The 19,430-nt window shown below is 41.0% G+C and overlaps 1 protein-coding gene across 1 annotated transcript; it reads right to left on the bottom strand.

The window, feature by feature from the left end:
• Positions 1-259: 259 nt before the first annotated feature.
• PDK1 (pyruvate dehydrogenase kinase 1) lies at positions 260-14,794 on the bottom strand. Its single transcript, XM_084265129.1, has 11 exons — positions 14,603-14,794; positions 11,264-11,405; positions 9,679-9,750; positions 8,937-9,121; positions 8,551-8,640; positions 8,167-8,244; positions 6,155-6,231; positions 5,370-5,468; positions 4,384-4,494; positions 3,151-3,264; positions 260-3,027 (listed from the first exon to the last, which is right to left on the bottom strand). The coding sequence occupies exons 1-11, from the start codon at positions 14,718-14,720 to the stop codon at positions 2,887-2,889; spliced, it is 1,227 nt and encodes a 408-aa protein (XP_084121255.1). The 5' UTR covers positions 14,721-14,794; the 3' UTR covers positions 260-2,886.
• Between the last annotated feature and the right edge of the window lie 4,636 nt (positions 14,795-19,430).

The following is a 19,430-nucleotide window of genomic DNA, read 5'->3' as shown; positions in this document are numbered from 1 at the left end:
GCCGTGCATTAACTTCCTCCTACTGAACTGAATGCTTTACCCTGTAAAGAGAGTGTTTCTCAGGAAGGAGACTAGTGGAAATAATGGTTTCAAAGGTTTGCTTGTGCACAGAGCTGTTAAACAGGGAGCAGTAGCAGGGATGATAAATTCACTTGGCATCTAAGCATAAGAATTATCACAGACCACAGCATTTAGCATCTGTCAGATGCAAAAGGAGAAGGCTGGTTCCATGGAACTAGCTTAGTACAAAGCCACAAAATCACCCAACTGAAAGTTTAATTTTTAAAAGTTTTAATGAATAAACGTAGTGATTCTTTAAAAAAAATTAAGTTAACACAAACCAAGATTAATTTCACAGTGCAAGATTGAGCTCATTTGCATACAAAACTATTAATCTCAGCGTTTTGATAGCTGAGCTAGTATACTTTCTACAGTGAATTCATTTCAACTTAACCAGTGTGCTAACAGTAATTTCAGTAATGAACATGTTAAACAAAAAAAACCCTATCTTCTGAACTTCTGCTGAAATCAAGAGTAATCAAACATGTAAGTAGCGTTAAACATTGCAAACCAGAATCTCACTACACTTGTGTCTTCACCACAGTCATTCAGGGTGGCGGGTGAGGAGATGGATAGAAATACAATTACACATCAAGTTGTTCTAATAATCAGAATTCAATCAGTATCTAGCTGAGAGCATGGAAGAGGTTTTAGTTCAATACCATATGAAACACTTTTAACAGACTTTGTAGAAAACAACCTGTGTTAGCTTTTCTTCAGAAACCTCCTTTGTAGTTCTCTGATATTACTAAAATCAGTTCCATGTAACTTAACATAGAAGCTAAAATGTTCAGCTTCAGTGTTAAATCTTTAAAATCATAGAATCAGAATGCTTTGGGTTGGAAGGGACCTTAAAGATCATCTAGTTCCAACCCCTCTGCCCCAGGCAAGGACACCTTCCACTAGAAGGCGAAACTTCCAGCTTTAGTTGAGCGAAAGCAATAACCGCACAAGCATTCCCTCGAACTTTTGTATGTTACAGTACATGGAATTGCTCACATACATCCTCTTGCAGGGCTGAAGAACAACAGCTGTAGATTGCCCTCACTTGTAGCCATGCAGATTGAAAGGTATGCCAGTCACCACCTCCCATCCTTGTACAGAAGAGCAATAGGGACCTCTCGGAGTGCCCACGAGCTTGAGTGGAACAGGTAACTGTGCTGTTCTGGAGGCAATTAAACTAGATCAGTCCTTCCTTAGGATGTCAGTTTAACTATGTGTATAGCCCACTGTAAACCACTCCTGGCGAAGCTACATTAGCTTGCCCAGGGTATAAAACCATGTTACTGGTTTGCATAACTGGCCTATGGAGGTAGCAGGTGGTAACACTTAATCTGGCTCAGCTACAACCAGAATGGCAAGATGTTGTTTCTAACATACCAGCTATTCCCTTCTCTGGTGGCATCTCACCTTGTGCTCTGTGCAGAGCTAGTAAAGTAGCAAATTTAAGCTTATTGTTTCTCAGAGTGATTATGCATGTCTGCTGCAGACCAAAAATGACAGAATTTCATGCAATGAATTAACTGAAAAAGGATTAAGTCTCCATGTCCTTAAACTACACCACTCCTAAAATATTCAGGGGTGACAGGGATTGAGGTGCTATATAGATGTGTATGATTTGAACAAAGCTGGCACAATAGGCATTAAAAGAAGTTGAATCCTTTATTAAAAGAAGGACTTTGTACCTGAAATGTAATACTTATTCTGCTTTCTATCTTCACCAGTATGTTTTGGCAGTTCGCAGTGACTGATAAACACATTCTGCTTACCTTATTTGTTACAGTGTGCCTTCTGTTTACTATGTAAATGAGGCCAGAAACACATCACAAATACAACAGTATTTTCAAAACCTGTTAATTCCACTTTTTCTTAAATACTCCTGAGAAGGTAGTTTCTCTTGTCCAAGTAATAGAGATGCCCTACTAATGGCACATGTAAAAAAAGAAATCTGTTTATTAAAATAGTTTCATTTACAGCTGTAACCTGACATGCTCCAGAGTCTGAGATCTTAATAGGGCTAGAACATTGATACTGCATTACCTACAGAAATGTAAGCCAGATGCAAGTCAGCATGTCTTTACTGTACACAAGTCAACACTATTTGCAAATTCACAATGATCAGGGCAAGATAAGTTTTTCACATGTATTAAATATTCACATTACAACCAAAGAAATATGACTGATACCACATACCTGAGATATATTATGCCAGTGGTAGCAGCTAGAATTCATTTTTAATTTCTTTCTTTCTAATCCCAACAAACCTAAGTGTGATTTCTATGTCTGCAGGAAACCTTGATGTAGGCAACATATGCAACTTCAAAAAATTAGGCTTCAGCATGCTTCAGATAAAAGAACAAAGTGCCATACAGGTGCAAAGGTATAGCAGTGAATTCAGTATTTCTTATATGAGTTTTTTTAGTCAATCAGTAATATTGTATAATTAAAAAATGCGCTGGTGAGATTTTTCAATAGTCTTGCTATTAAACCAATTTTGTAATTACGTTAGTTAATACATTTCTCACCAGGTATGACAGAGATTGCATTGGTCCCCGTAAACCCTGAAATTACTGCTGCCTTGATTTAGCTACTGAAAGCAGTCATAGACAGTGGAGCACCTTAGATGTAACCTTTTCCCTTAGAAGTATGTACAGGTTTGGGGTTTCTCCTGTGTTGTGTTTGTTGGGTTTTTTTATTCCAGAAAAGTTACTCCGCTTAAAAAGTATTTTCACGTACAAAACGTAGCTCAGTATCTTGGGAGTAAACAAGGTCTTTTAAATTCCCTTTACAGACATACCTACTTCTCATGAACTGTTGAGGAAAAAGCTATATACTGCGAAAAGTGGTCATGTCCTTTGGCTCACTGCTTGGCACACACCAATCATCCGCTTCATGGTTTGCTTTATAGTGTTTCCAGGCTGCTTTGTTATATACAGGGAGTCTTTCAATTGATTCTGTTGATAAGGCCTGTAAGTAGAGAAGACCATAGCTGACAATTCTTTTTGATCAAACTTAGAGTAACAGAGCAAGGAGTTCCATTAGCAGTGAAGAGTTGCTGATAAATTAAAACTGTAAAGCATGACATCATACCTTTATGTAAATAACTGCATCTGTGCCGTAGCCTTCTAAGGAATACAGTTTCAGGTCTCCTTGGAAGTACTGCGCATACAGACGTGATATGGGTAAGCCATAGCCAAATCCAGCCTGATCCAGGGAAAAAAGTGTACTTTCATTAATGGCATCACTCAGTGGCATTTTCTGCTTTAACTTAGTAAATAAACAAAATAACCATGATGTTTGACAGTAAGATAAGGAGCTCAAATGTTAACTATTATGCCCCCAGAGTGGTTACACACCCCAGAAATAGAAGAACCCATGGATGATTGTGGTTATGACACATTTTATTCCTTTGTCAGACAGGGCTGCTAAGTCACAGTTCTTGTATCACGGTAGCTTTTTCAGGAAGAGATGACCCCATTAGAGAAAACTACCAAGTCTGTCTTATGCCTTGGGGAGCAGGTGATCTTAACAACACTGAGTACTTAAATGAGATTACACTGATATAAAAACAGTGCAAGAAGTAGGATCTATGAACTTGCAGCTTATAGTCATATCAAACACTGTCTGCAGGAGCAGGTAACAGCCCTCAAGTGTTAAGTGTAACTGTTCTATCTGCTAAATTTTAGAGGTAATCTCTCAATGAACGTACACAACGCTTCTCTAAAGCATCTAATGGGTTGCACAGTCATCTAGATGCAGCACACTACATACATTTAAACACATTTTTGCAGTTGAGAGTACAAATTTGGGAAAGTTGGTCAGAGCTGCTTACTGAGAGCTAAGGCTTTATTTCTTGCATAAATAAGTTTACAGGAGACTAAAAGTAGATTCCTCATATGCCCTGTCCCATCTGTGTATCTTCATCCTTGCTGGGGGATGGTACAACTGACTACATAGTTTAAATGAAACTCTGGACTTGATCCAAAATCATCACTATTGTTATTTTTCCTTTCATTAACTGGCCACAAGAAGAATTCAGATTCCTGTCCTTACTGTAGTACATGCAGCATATCTAAGTGTTCTGCTTAAGGTGGCTGATCTTTGTATTGGTAGAGAAAAACATGAATCTTGAATCACGCATAAATATTTTTTAGGATTTTATGCAATTTTCCTGTTATTTTCAGAAAAATATTTTAATTAAGTTGTAACACCCAAATGGTGATGCCCCCAAGATCTGTAAAATCAGTAGTTCATAGTTACAGCTAAATGGTTTGTTTTGTGACAAACATATCCAAGATGACGAGATATAAAAATGCTGCATACCAAAGGTGTAGCTCGTGATGTCTCAACACGTGGACGTGGTGCTGTTGAATACATGTAGTTGAATAGTCTGTCAATCTTCCTCATAGGGACACCTCCACCACGATCACTCATCTGGAACAACAATGCATTGGGTTTTTTTTTTATAAACTAGAGCTTCTTTCAAACAACAAGCCAGAGAATGCTCAGGTAAAACTTGTCCCTATTAAATATAAGTTTTCTCATCACTTAGCTACAGCAAGGGCCAGAGAGAGGTTAATTCTTCCATCCCTTATCCAAACCATTTAAATAAAATACCACAAGAAGCATTCATAATCTCTTGGAAGCCAGAAAGTTCTACTTTATTTGAGCATTGCTTTTACCTTGTTCATAAATCAACTTTATCTGAAGTCAGTATCTACACCTTCTAGCAAATGCCAGGTTCTGTTTATTCCTCGGGAATACTGCCAGTTAAATACAGTCTGTTAAAACCTATTACCGAAGGGGTAAATCAGGAGAGATGTGTCACCACACTTTGGTTAGACCTATGAAAAGCCAATGTTTGCAGTTGGACTTTGAAATCCAACTTCAATGTTGTACAGAAAAAGAAATTACTCTGCAAAGTGTATTTCAGGAAAGTTTGATTTGCACGGAATATCCAATGTTTAGTTCCCCTGTTTCAGTTTTCGCTCCTGTGTAGCTGTTCTTGTCACATACCAAATGTGTAAAGATGCTCCTTTGATTTTAATCATGATTACTTGTAAGCTAGGCAAGGCATGAATGTGCCAAAGACATCGAATTCTACCACAGTGTGACTGCACAAACTTCATGAATTTCCTACTGATACATTATGTGAAATTCCATTATGATCTTGTTACTACATTACCACATACTATCTACTGTTGGAACCAGACCACCAGCCAAACTTAGTAATACTCTGCCTGGGGGGGGGAAGGGGAAGAAAGAAAATCCGATCAAAATAGCCTTAAAAATAATAAAAAATGTGATACCTTCACAGTTAAATCTTCATTTCCCAGTGTGACATGTACATGAATTGGAGGATAAATGCATCGATCAGCATTATGTTCCATGGTGGCTCTCATTGCATTCTGCAATATTCAAGTACAACTTCAATCCTGCTCTTACCACTTTGTATATTATCTTAAAACATCAATTAAGGAAAGTTTTGATCACATAGTTCAGAATGAGGATAAATCCATATGGTTTTAGAAAAGGGGTGGGGGTTTTTTAGTATTCCTGGTTAGTTAAGTGTCAGCATTTATATAGTTTATTAGAATAAACAGACTTTAAATATTTAATTTTTTTATAACACTGAATATTTTGATGTACCAATTTGTAGAAACCTTTAAAATGCATAGGACATGCAATGAACAGAATAATCAAGAAAAGTCTAGGTTGAACTGTATGAAGAAAGCTCTATAGAATCTGTTACATGTTATACCAGATTTGAAGAGGTCACCATAATTCTGTATCTTATTCTTACTTGCTTTATTAATTACTATCTTTATACATTTTAGAATTTTTGACAAAGGAGTCTACTCCGAAGGTGGCAAGTATATTCAGTGGCTCGGCAAAGGAGATACATATTCCAACACTGTTTGTTTTCTACAGTTAGTTACTGTTTGTCTAAGTAGCAGGTACCTTCCTGCAGTCGAACAGCAAGAGGTTTGCACTTGCAAAAACACACTACTCTCTAAAATTGGTTCAGAAAGTCAAATACAAGCTTACTAAACAAAGATGTGTAGAAGAATTGTGTAATGATAAGTGCACAGACCTTGAAAAGTTCAAAAACCATGTGATAGAGATGTGATGGCACATACACCACTTGCATGGGCTGTCCTGGCGATTTAGCTGGAGAAGAGAAAGTCTAGATAAGTAAGTAGCAAACTCGATCTTTTATTCATGCCCGCAGTAATTCAGAATGTGTATTTGTATTGCTGAGAGAACTTACAAGAGAAGGAAAATCTGAACAGAAAGCTTCTGAAAAGCTAAAAAGTTAATCAAAAGGCATACTTGAGGTTTTCAAATGTGCTTGCTGCTTCAGAAATTAATCTTAAAACCCACATGGCATTTCTGAATGTTGCTTTCAAATACCTATGGGAAGGTTAGCATTAAGACAAAGAGTCAAGCTCTTGAGGTGGTGGGAGAACAAGATGACATTACAGAGGTTCAGACTGGACATAGAGAAAAACTTTTTCACCATGGCAGTCAGGCATTCAAACAGGTTACCCAGAGGCCTTATACAGTTGGTGGCCTTGGAGGATTTGTTAGACCAAACTGGATAAAGCCCTCAGCAACCTGGTCTGACCTCATACTGTCCCTGATTCAAGCAGGTCAGGCTAGAAACATCCTGGTATCCCTCCCAACCTGAACTAGCGTATGATCCTGTAATGCACCAAGTAGTAACTACAGCACATCTTACCCTTGGATTAATTTAGAAACTAGCTAATTTCTAACAGCAGTTATATAGACAATTCTGTCCATAAAACTGGTATTGTTTTCAAACTTTGTTTAAATAATAAATTCTAGAAAATATATCACAGGAACATGTTCATTATATGAAAAAATAAGGAAAGATTGCTCAGAAATTTCTGCTGGTCTTAAGGTTCTGTCAATTCAATAAATTAGTACTTTCTCACCAGACTCTGTTAGTGACTCTGTGAACATAGATGTTGAATATTAGTGACGTCACAAGATGTAGAACATATGCTCTACATCAGCAAAAAAAAAAAGGGGGTCAGAAATAGTCACACTTTGAAATATGTCAGATTCCTGTCTTCAATTAGCCATTTCCCTCCATGCCTAAGGCTTAAATAATGGTCTCTGCTCTCAGCTATGGGCAAGGAGCATGCATTTGGCCTGCATCAGATTTAACTCACCTTCACAATTCACTGAGCAAAAGGTCACTCTGTAACAACTGAACTATTTGTTCTGGCTTCTACAGCACATACAACATTTAATGGCCCCTCAAGTACAGAGAATGAGCCAGTGTGACCAACAGTTTCTTATAAATGTTTTCATGTTCCCCAGATGGAGAGAGGTAAACCCTTTAATCTAGATACAGAACACCAGAGTTTGCACAGTAGGAGGAAAAGATGTGGAATGTGTAGTTAAGGCCACACTATCTTTAGCTTCATAGGCCAAGTCACTGTGGTTGTACCTTGGCTTTCACAATTACTTGTAGAAGCAATTTTGATTGCTTGTTTGTGTAGGTCTGTCCTAACTTGGCATTTAGTATTCTGAAAAGTACTCTAGTGAATAATGACAGAATGGCCTTTTGGCATTCAGCAGAACTATGAGGACTACAGGTGATCTCTGAGTTCATTTTTTCAAGTCACAGCCGTTGGGTTCAAATAATTTTTACCATGATTTGTGCATACTGTATCTAATTACAACTACAAGAATATGATAGCTGAATAAACAAAAGAAATTAGACTGGAATGTTTAGTATAAACCTTAGAAGCGTCACAAGAAATGCAGAGAGGGTGAGATGTAATAGACAGTAACAAGAAACCTTAGGGAGGGAAGGACGCTGCTAAAATCTGTTGTATCAACAGCTGTAGCATCAAAAAATTTTCAACTGGTTTGTTTTCTGATTACAGTAAGGAACAGGCACAGCCACCTGCTAGATTTAAAAAAAAAAAAAAAAACCCAAACAATAAACCTATTTATGACAGTAGATATACAGAACACAGTAACTATATGAAAAGTAAAAGAAATTTCACCACCAGCTACTTCAGAAGATGTTCATCGTGTTAAAGAGTGACTCGTCCCACATTCACTTACCGTTCAACTCTTCAAGGATGAGTTCTGGAGAGCTCATGTAATATAAATCACAAAGTCTCTTAGCACTTTCATATCCATCTATAATAAAGCCACAGACAATTACATTTCCCCTCAACTTTTTTTTTCCATTACAGTTTGCCAAAAAGAGAAACAAAAATTAAAAACATTGGGCAGTCAGGGAGATTGTGAATTTTCCCACCAAAAATGGGTTTACTGGGAAAGGTGACAAACTGTATTATAGTTAAATTATATTAAATTATATTAAATTATATTAAACTTCTGCTCCAGGCAGGAAAAAAACTAAACATTAACAAGGTGTGTATTAGCTCTCAGTATAGATATTTGTAAGTTTTCAGGACTTCTGGTCTTCTATGCTTAATTTACCTCTAATAACTTCAACAACATTGCAGCTAGGATCAATGCTTCCAATGTGTTTCGGATGAGCTGGATTAATTTTCCCACCAAACAATAAAGCTGCCAAAAAAAAAAAATTAACACCCAGTATATCATTTTATCATTTTAGTTTGTGTCTCATTTTTAGTCTGTGTCTTCTGTTCCCCTTAACAGAACTTTATCAGCAATCTTCACCATACTTGAATGTCTACTATTAATAAATATTTTAAGAATTGTATGAAGTATTTTATAAATAACAAGGCAAATAGTGTACTCCTAAGGAGCTTTTAAGTACACATTAAGCACTTAAAAATGAAAGGAAAATACACCGAGACAGCACAGGTATCATTTCCCCTCCTTTCAACAGTGGCACTTACAGTGTTGATTAAGGAGCATTCTGATTGAGATGCGACTCATGTAGAAGCGGTCTAAAAAATACTGCACGTTCTGTGAGGTCACTGGATCAATGCCAAAGCTTTCCTTGTACTCTGTCACTCCTTGAGCCATCGTAGGAATTACATCATTGTGCCGATTCCGGATTTTTATCACAGTATCTGTAAAACTAAAATTAATACCTCATTAGTATTTAATTTTCAAGTGAATTTTAATACTCTGTCAAATAGAGTATCTGCCTACAGAAATGAAGACTGATATGTACAGAAATATCACAGCTCTGCCTATAGCAAGACAAAGAGTCAGTCTTCACAGCATATTTCAATCAGTAATCATTACTTATAAAATGATTATTTACCATCTTCATTACTGCCAAGAAAAAGAGAAAACTATGCCAACCATCTTCAACCACAGATCATCCCACACCTGTCAAATGGCCATTATGGTCAAACCTACACAAGTGAAAAGTTCTTTATATCAAGTCCAACAATTGCTAAGCATTTGGTCAAGTTTAACATAGCTTCTTCGGTTCAGCACAAAATCCCCAACCAGAATGATACAGTCTGCAAGTGCTTTGTTTCATGTTTTAACGTCCCTTTAGGGACAGGGGTTGATATTACTGCAATCCTTATGTAAAGATCGGAGATAGCTGAATTTTTTCTTAAGCTATTGTTTTTCTTGCCAGTCCTTCTATGTGGTATTAATATATGTGACAGATATCCTTACCTATGAATAGCCCCTGAATCTTCTGAACTCTTGTCCTTAAAGTCAAGGATCTCCTGAAGACTTTGGACATACCTTTAAACGAAAGCAATATGACAATGACCAATTCCAGTAAGCCTCCCCAGATCCCTTTGGTTAGTGATTTATGGTCTTCCAAGCTTGCATGGTTCCAAATCACTGTATTTGATATATCCCCTTGACCTATCCCCAGTGAATTTTGTTATATCCTTTAGGATATATTAATGATGTTTTCTTCCAAAATTTCCAGAGCAATTAATTGCTCAATTTAATTAGAATGCAGAGAAGATCTTCCCTGTGTTTTAAACCCAGTAGATGATCACTTATTTGCAGCCCCAGCTAGTTCCTCTTATTAGAAAATCTACCCAGCTTGTTCCTGATTTAAGCATTTCTGCCATCTCTCGCCTTAGATGTGTATTCTCCAAGCTGAAGAATTCTATTTGGTTTCTCCTCACGTAGAAATTGTTCCAACCCTCTGATTATCCCTCTTGGTCTTTTCTGTTCAGGATGGAGTGACTAAACCCGCATGCAATTCAAAGGAATAATGGGCTAACACAGTGGTACAATTATATTCCTCCTCATTTGTTACTTAGTTCCTAACATTATTTGCCTTCTTGCCCATCAACTGACATATTCAGAAAAACATCCCCAGTTGCATCAAAATGTCTTCTTCCATTGTAAACAAGCAAGTGTACAGGGGGAGGAGGTTCCTCTCTGTGCTCTACTTCACATTTGTCCAAGTGGAATTCATTTCCCATTTGATCAATGTCATTTAGTAGCATGAGAATTTAAGCATTCACATTTCATTAAGAGCCTTCATCTTCACTGATAGCTCTATTTATATTCAGTCACCTAATCAATCCCACTTATTCACTGGCAGATTTTCTGTTCTCTTAAATTTAAAACCCTTTCCAGATAGCCATGTTCCTTTAGCCAAGCAATCTCCTTGTTTTGCTTCCATCTCACAAAACTCTAAACGTGCTTATGTGCAAGTTCCTTACTAGAAAGCAAATTTTACTTCCAAAGGATGTCTTTTGTATTTTATTAGCCTTGTATTCTTTGTGGGTTTTTAAATATTTTGGCTTTGGGAGCTTCCTATTGCTCTTTCCTCATATTTTCTACATTGTTACTCTCCATCAGCAGTAACCTGGTTTTTAAATGGTTTCCACTATATTTCACAAGCACTTTGTGCATTAGGCTGCTTCTGTTGGTTTCTTCCAACTAGTTTCTTCATTTTAGGTAAGTCCCTATTAAACATTGTTCTGGGGGATTTTTGCTTTTATTCTGAATTCAATACATGAGTACCTGCAATACTAAATGATTTTTAATTCCCTTGTGGTTTCTCTAATTGCTCTTAAAGGCTTTTTTCCAAGTCTCTAAATTTAGTTTCTGATTATGTCACATCAGAATACTCAGTCTAAATAAGCGATGTTAATGTAATGAGCACAGGAACGATGTTGCTTCTGTAGAAGAGAATGAGTTGCCCCTCTAACTTGTGTATATGCAGAAGATCACTCTCAAAGGCACAAAATGACATACAGTCACCCTGCAAAGTATGAAATGTTCTTACCAGCTCTGCACCAGCTGAACTGAAGGTGTTTTTAGGAGGTTGTCTGGAAGCAGGCTTATTTCTTTCATTATGTTTGCCAGTCTCACAGGCAACTCTTGACGCAGAAACATAAATGAAGTCTTTTCACAAGCATTTTCAGACCCTAAAACCAAAACAAATATATGACAACATCAGGTATGACAAAGTCAGCACTTAGGGTACAGAACTACACAAACTCTTACTTTCTTTCATAAGAGGTCTGTGGTTTGGTTTGAAAGGTGACTCGGCCAGTCTGGTAAGCTGATGTCTCATGGCAGCAGCCCACTTGTATTTCAAAAGGTAAATTCATACCGAAACCGACCAGCCCTGTTGCAAGGAGAATCTTCACTACGTAAAGAGTAAATAATGCAACATTTCACTATTCAACTTTAAACACTGCTTCTGTCCCTGTACACTGTTCATTTTATTTGCAGCAAACACTGACTCTTAACTAGCATTCCCAAAACAGTGATGTCATTCTGGGAATGCTGAAGAGGCAAACAAAACCAGCACAGGAAGCTATTTCTGGGAAGGATGCTTGAGAAAGTATCAATCCCATACACCCTGCTTGAGCACTGACTTTACTCAATCACTGTAACTCAAATTGGAACATTTTCAGAAAATTCTGTAATATTTATGTTATTTTCAGTAAGACCTGTTGTAGTTTAAATTCACTGTCTTACAGGAACAGCATGAACTCCTGTGAATACTGAGAGAAAATAGGACAGCTATCATGCTTAGACATGGTAGTAGTTCTCTTCTACATCTACTTTTTTAATTCTCTACACTGTTACAAGCTAGAAACTGAATGACTGCACCTGTTGATAACTGACCTGTCCTTCCATCCCTGGGGACGCCAATTAAATGAGGATATTAAGATAATGAGGTTATTAAGATAAAGACCTAAATTTACTCCCACAATGCTTGTTTTACTAGGCAAGAAAGCCTAGTGCAGAGTGGGGAAGAGGCAAAGAAATGCTGTGTTTTATTCACAGCCAGACTTCCTTATAGACTTGAGTGTCATGCAAAAGGTACCTGAACTTAACCTGTTCATCTGCTGCAGTCCATATCTCAGGCTTGGTGTTTCACAACAGGCAACTCAACATTCACTCTGGTACCAGTTTCAGCTCAGTTCACTCCTATTTGGCATGGGGGGAGGGGGGAAGGAGATTGAAGGAAGTAATGTGGAAAAAGAGGAAGTTGGGAATGTCTTAAACAGGAAAAATCTGCACCAAATTGTAATGGAGGAGATTAGCCTAATGCATCCAGACTTAGATATGACATAAACTACACTGATGAATGTCAGTTAGCTTCTAAAAAAGTGAATAGCTTACGAGAAAATCCTTCCCAGTGACACCAGTACTGTGGTACCTACATACGATTTCTGCCCAAAAACCTCTTGTTCTTATCCCCAGTCAAAATGCATTTCGGGCATGACTGTTACTGGCCTTTCCCTTGTTTCAGATAAAATTCAATGAATGAGTCAAATTGAAGGTATCACAATGTGTTTTTCAAATGCTTCATATACTCAGCCAATTACATTCCAAACTCAGGGGGTTTTATCTGGAGGCTGTAACTTTCCAATCATGGGTCACATATGGAAAACAACTCAGGGTAAGCAATTGACTTCGTTTCCCTGGGCAGCTATGTCTATGTAAAGAGTGGATAAGGCTCCTGCAGAAAATACTGTGCACTTATAACCCAAGATGTAACTGATGGATATGATCCAGACTTAAACTTGCTTATAGGTTTTTTCACTTTCTAGACAGAAACCTGGAGGATCCAGAAGCAGAGCTTTGGGGTTTTTTAAAAGGTTAGTGTTACTGGATCTGATGATTTCTTTGACTGCTCTCACTCTATCAAAAGGAGAAAAATAATCCCCAGTGAAAACACCATCAGATTATAATGGCTACAGAATGTCTTGTTGACAAATACTGTTTCACTGTTAGACTCCCCTCTCTTTTTCCCTTCATTTTTAAAAAAGGCAAAACACAGAAAAGGAGTTTTTAACATTACCTTTACCTTAAGTTCAGGTACTGAAAAAAATAGCCTAACTTCTGACATGAGGAAATACTGTACCTTGAAAATCCACACTGATTTTAAGGTAAGCATTATTTTATCAGTATTTTAGTGGTAAAACACCACCGGTCAAAGCAAACTCTGAACTGAAAGAATCTTTGCTTGGAAGTATGGTAGCAACAGACTGTATGTCAGGGTGCCTGTACAAACCTGGAGTTTCAAATATTGGACACATCTTATTGCAATGTAGAAAATACTGAACAGAGAGATGCAGTGACAGAGGGTCATTAAGAGAAACTTTCCTTTGTGAGTCTTCCCACTCACCCAGTCTGGGTTCTCGGCTTAGTTCTCAGTTACGCTTTACTTGCGAAAACATGTAAAGCAGCAGAACTATTAACCAGTTAAATGTTTATGTACAACACTTCTGTAAATACCTGCACACATGTGAGGGCCCTGGGTACAGAAATAGGACATACTACAGCACGGCTCCATCCCTAGGTTTTGAAAAGGCTTCCCAGCATGACTTACACGACTTTTGTCTGTATAGTGTTAGCTTGGAAACAGAAGGTAACAATTCCTGTGACCCCTTTTGTTTCCAAGCATAGCTGAGAGCACTACGAGTGGCTTTGGTGTGGAGTAGAAGACTGAATGTCCTGCCACCAGTTTACTCATCCTCAAGGCCGGATTCCCGGTCCTCCGTGCGGGGTCTCGATGTTTGCCACCTGATCTCTGTCACGCATCTTCTAAACCCGCAGCAGCTGGGTACGGTGTTCTGCAGGGCAGAGCCATGTGACCGCGGAGAAGTGCTGATTGTTTCGGCTGCTCAGCGCCAGCTGAGACTAAACCTCCCTTGTGTTTGTTATGCCTTAAAAGGTCGCAGGCTGCTACCCTGCAGAAGGCGTAACGAGCCGCACCTGAGCGGCTGCACCAGCGCTGCCACAGCCGGCCCGGCCCGCCCGCCCCACGCCGCGGGGTTCGCGGAAAAAAAACACCCTCCTTGAGCCGTGCCAAAGCCCGGACTCTCCGCGGCGCCTCAACCTTGCCACAGTTCCAGCGCCCGGGGAGGGAGCCAAGCGGACTCCCTCCTCCCAGAAGGAAGCGGAGCCTGTTTCTGCCCCGCAGGGAAGCGCCACGGGGGGAAGGGGTGCGGAGCCGCCGGCGCACGCGGCGGGGGGGGGGTGAGGAGGTGGGCGGCGAAGGCGCGCGGCCGCCTCGGGGCCGCCCCGCTCCTCACGGGCACCTGCGGGCAGCGCGGCCAAGAGCCGGGGGCGGCGGGCTGGGGGGCGGCCCGGCGGGACTCACCGAAGTCCAGGAACTGCTTCATGGAGAGCGGTGAGGGGGAGAAGCGCGAGTAGAAGTCCACCTGCTGCGGGATGCTGCCCGGAGAGGCAGAGCGCAGCAAAGCGCGCAGCAGCCTCATGGCGCGGCTCTCGTCCCCTCAGCCCGGCCCGGCCGCCATTTCCCGCCACGCCAGCTTCCCCCTACCCAGGCCGCGGCCTCCTCCACCGCACGGCCGGGAGGAGGTGCCCGAAGGGGTGGGTGTCTCCTCCCGGCCCAGCCCCACGCAACGGCGACGGGGCGGAGGAGAGGGCGGCTCCCGACGAGTGGGCCGGGTGGGCCCCGGAGCGGCCTGTCCCCCGGGGGGCAGGGTCGCAGCTCTCGAGGATGGTGCTCCGCCGCGCCTGTGATTCGGCTGCCTGCCAGGAGAAAGCAGCGCTCGCTTCCTATAGGAGCCCGGCCTTGGACAGGTACCGTAGCGTTACTCACGGGACCGGGTGCCGCTCCCTTCCCGGTGAAGGACCGCGGGCTGCTCGCTAGCCCTGAAGCGGGAGGGGAGCGGAGGCAGCGGCCCTCCAGCAGAGGGGCGGTGGGTGTGGGGTGGCGGTTGGGACCGCGGGTCCCTGAGGCGGCGGCCGGTGTGTGCGCCGCGAGGTGCTCGCGTATCAGTGCCGGCACGCCGCGTGCAGGGCTTATCTGCGAGGCTGGCCTCTTCGGTAAACAGCGCTCGGAGACGGGAGGAGGGAGAAGGGAGGGCGGGCGGCGCCGCGCTCAGCCGCGCTGCCGTTTCCCCTCGCCGCGGGCCCGGCGGGCGGAGCCCCGCGGATGGCGGGGCCGCCTCCATCGCGGCGGGGACTCGGCTCCCGGCGCCGGTTACCCGCGGGGCTGGGCAGCGGCAACCCACAGAAGCGCCGGCTTCGTTCGTACCGCGCCCGGCCGGCGTGAGAGCGGAGCCACACCTGAGGGGCTTAAACCGTCATTTAAGGGCCGCGTGTCGTGTTACTGGCGTAGCTTGTGTCCGCTTAGCTGCGTGACGGCATTCCAGCCCCGTGCGCCCTGCCCGGCCTTACAGAGCGCTAATGAGAAAAACGAGGGGAGGGGTGACTTTTGTTTCGGTTGTCAGGAAAACCAGAAACAAATACAGACGCAAAATAGGGCTTCTGTCTTTACAGGTACGCTCCCCATCAGTTAGCGATTCATACGTGGCTTGATTGGACCGTGTGGCACACTACATCACTTTACCAACCGTTCGATAGTGATGCAGCACATGAGGCCCCAGCAGTTGTATTCAGTAGTTTCTTGTCTCCAGTAGAAATATCTAGAACATTAGCCAGGTAAGGCAGCTGAGAGTGGTTATAAGCATTCTCATAAACTTACTGCAATGTATATACTGAATCCGGAAATTCAAAATTGTGTGTACAGTGCTATACAATAGAGGATACGGCTCTGTATCATTTCCTTCACTTAGTGTGGATACTTGTATTTGCCCTTTAGGTTTATCTTATGAAATCAACTCTTAAATAGTTCTTGGTTTCCTTTAAGCATGCCTTGTGTCTGTGACTTGTCCATACCCTGATGGCAGGGATGGATATCCAATGTTTGCTGCTAGAGTAGGAATTGTTGTGCTTTGTCACATTGATCTGTTCAGCACTTTGTTAGTTTGCTTGGAGCCTCCTGTTAGAGACATGAAGGTACCGTAGTGAATTAAGAACTTTTTTTTTTTTCACATTTCATTGAAATACGGAAAATACTCTGTCTGCCTCAAAGGAATTTTCTGAGCTGTGACCATACCAATAATATGTAAGAATAAAGCAGTAGTTCAGGATTAGACTGCTTCATCTGATTTATAATCAAACTGTACCTCCATCTTGTGCCAAAAAATGAATGGCTTGTTCTTTTCCAGCCTGGGCGCAGTGGCTAATGGGGTGAACTACCAGCTTGTCTGTCTCCACAAGTCTTTTACAAATACAGGTTACTGTTGGTTTTTGATTCATCGCTCCTTGTAGGCCACTCCCAGAAGCAGCAAATAGTAGCTCATGCTACTCAAGCTTGTAATGGTTTGGGACTCTCTTTTTATGAATTGCTGGGCTTAAAACCATTTTATAATGGCCTCCTAGTTGAGAGCCAGTGCTAGTTTAAAGCAGTGCCCACAAGCACGTACATTGTTGTAGATTTTTACTATGACTCTGGATTGGTTGCGTCTTTTATACCTATATACTGTCTTGATGCCTGATGTTTCAGCTTGCAGGCATGCCTTAAAAACTGGCCTGCTGCCTGAAGTTATCTTTGGACAGCTGTCCCCAGCCAGAGAATGTGGCAAAGGCAGTCAGAGGCTAAATAAATCATTGCACTTTATAAGCTAGAACTGGTCTCAGTAATGTAAACAGTGAGCACTTATCTCGGGGAAAAATCATGCAGGATGAGCACTTACAGAAGTAACTATGGGTAAGGAACTGTGGGTAATCCTTTAAACGCTGTGTTCAGTGCAGAACAACCCTCTGTTTACCCAAAGGTGTTTTCTCGGTCTTGTTTAAACTCCTGGTCGCATACTAATCCATGTAAGCATGATTTGTTAAAATTGGAGAGGATTTTGAATTCTCTTTCTCTCACACCCAATCAACGTTTAAAATCCATTTCTCTCATTGATGATCTTCTGGGGGCTTGCTCAGATGCGCCAATTTCTGTAAATTCTAATCCAAACCAAACACTTTTTCTGCTCATATTTCTGCTTACTGGTGTTCCTGGAATTATGATTCAACTGGATGTGGAAGTTAAATGGGACAGAACAAAGGAGACTTAAGGATAATTTAAAACATAGAATTTGTTTTTAACTTAAGCAATTACATTTTAATTTCTGCTTTCAATTTAAAATTTAGCATGGCACTCAAGGTGTAACAAGATGATTGGAAGCACAGAATTCTTGCAGGCTATTCCATAGAAAGAGTTCTTGGTTTGTTAAGATGATCATATAAATAACCATTTACTGGATATCACTGTGCTGGGTTGCTGCACACACTGGTGTGCTTCCCCTGACTTTCCTTTTCCTTCCTTTCTTCCAAAGTAAGTGTGTCACACATTAAGAAAAAAAAATGAGGTTTACAGGTATGGATACCCATAGAATCGCTCTTTCTTGTCTTTTAGCAGTTTACATGCTTTGCTATGATGCCTGCGTGGTCATCTGGTCTGTCTATCCTTGTCTCTCTCCAGCTTGTGTACTTCCTCTGCACAAAGGCTTGTTGTTGTCGTTAGTTTTTTTGAGTAAGTTTATCTGCTTTTGCTATGCTGGGAAATAATCACAGGGTTGCACTGGTTTGATGTGGCTTTGGTTCCTGTTTTTCTGGAGTGGAAATAATGCATAAAAATAGCAACAAAGTGAATGAAAACCATGGAGGGTTTTCTGTATGCCATATCCAATTGTGGTAGGTTAGAACATCCTAGAGATGGGCTTACTTATTTTTATCCAGTGCATACTTAAACTTTGGAGTTTGTGAATTTTTGTCATGTACAACTTTGTGACTCTTGGGTGTATTTTACAACTGATTATCACGGATGGCTTTTTCTTCTATAGGAAACAAATATACTATGTGCTTACTGAAGTTGAGCACTAACTCTTTGTGGGCAAAGAACAGCAAAGTAGCACCATCATGCTGCTTAATTATTGGCCATTGTCATGGGACTTTCAAGGACTTCTGAGGCCTGGGATAAAAACTGACGCTACTGTTTACACAGCCACCACAGCAAAATACACTGCTCACATTCTTGTCACTCCTGGGTGTGTTTGGCATGTTCATGTGCCCTGTCTGGCTCAGAGCAGGGGCTACAACAGCCTGGTTGTTACATCAGTTTGTTCTCCTGGGTTTTGCATACCAACTGCTGACACTCTCACCTACTTTGTGCTGGGAGAAGTTATTTCAGTTGTACCTAAGCAGCTTTCTGGTTCCATGTAGTCTGTTTATTTTGGTTGAGACATGCTGCTGTGGTGACAGTGTTGTAACAGGGGTGTTCCAAATGGGGATTGGTGTTCTAGTGCTGCTTTCAAAAGCTTCCCTTGCCCTTGAATGCCACTTCCTGACACTGGCACCTCAGCACCCGGTTCCATCTCTTCTTCCACACAGAATTTCTGCACAGGTGGCTACTGAAACTAAGCTGCAATGGGAAAAACGTTGAAAGCATCTCTCCTAAGACAAGTCTTCTGCACTGTGACAGTTAAACATGTGTGACAGTATTGCAGTCTACTAACAGTCTATTTGTGTACCTTAGGCTGTAGAGTGTATTGTGTAGTATGTGTGTATGTATTTAGCAACTACAGTACATTCAGGTTTATCTATGCATGTATCTGTGTGTACTATACACATACATTATGTAGGGTACTGCGTATATATGTTACATCTAGTATAGTGTATATATTAACATCTACAAACCCAAATACACTAATTTGTACTATATGTACTTCTATGATTAACTACTTAACTATTCTCCCAGTCCCTATTTTGTCTTGTGGTGCACAAATACGTGTGGGTGTAGTTTTGTAAATGAGAGTAATTGTCAGATAAAAGCAGGTTGAGTCCTGACCTTTTGACTTGCTCTGAAAGATCTAGCAGAATCTTCTGGTTCTAGAAGTTTCTTGGCTACACCATGTATCTAGCTACCTCTCATCTTCAGGCTTAGTTGCATCAAAAGATCTTTCCTTTTGGCAGAGTTAAGAAAAGCATCCTGTAACAGTTAACATCTTAAAAATGGAGATAAACCATAGGTTTTCTCTGTTGTGTTTTTTTTCCCCCCCCTCTAGCTCTTTTTGGCTTCTGTGTTAATTTTCTGGAGCTGACACTGTATCCTGCAGTCACGTAATTGT

The sequence above is a fragment of the Gallinula chloropus genome (genome assembly GCF_964237585.1).
Source record: "Gallinula chloropus genome assembly, chromosome: 5".
In the NCBI taxonomy this organism is placed as follows: Eukaryota; Metazoa; Chordata; class Aves; order Gruiformes; family Rallidae; genus Gallinula; species Gallinula chloropus.
Note: the sequence above shows the minus strand (reverse complement) of the source record. Positions and strands in the feature narration are given on the sequence as shown.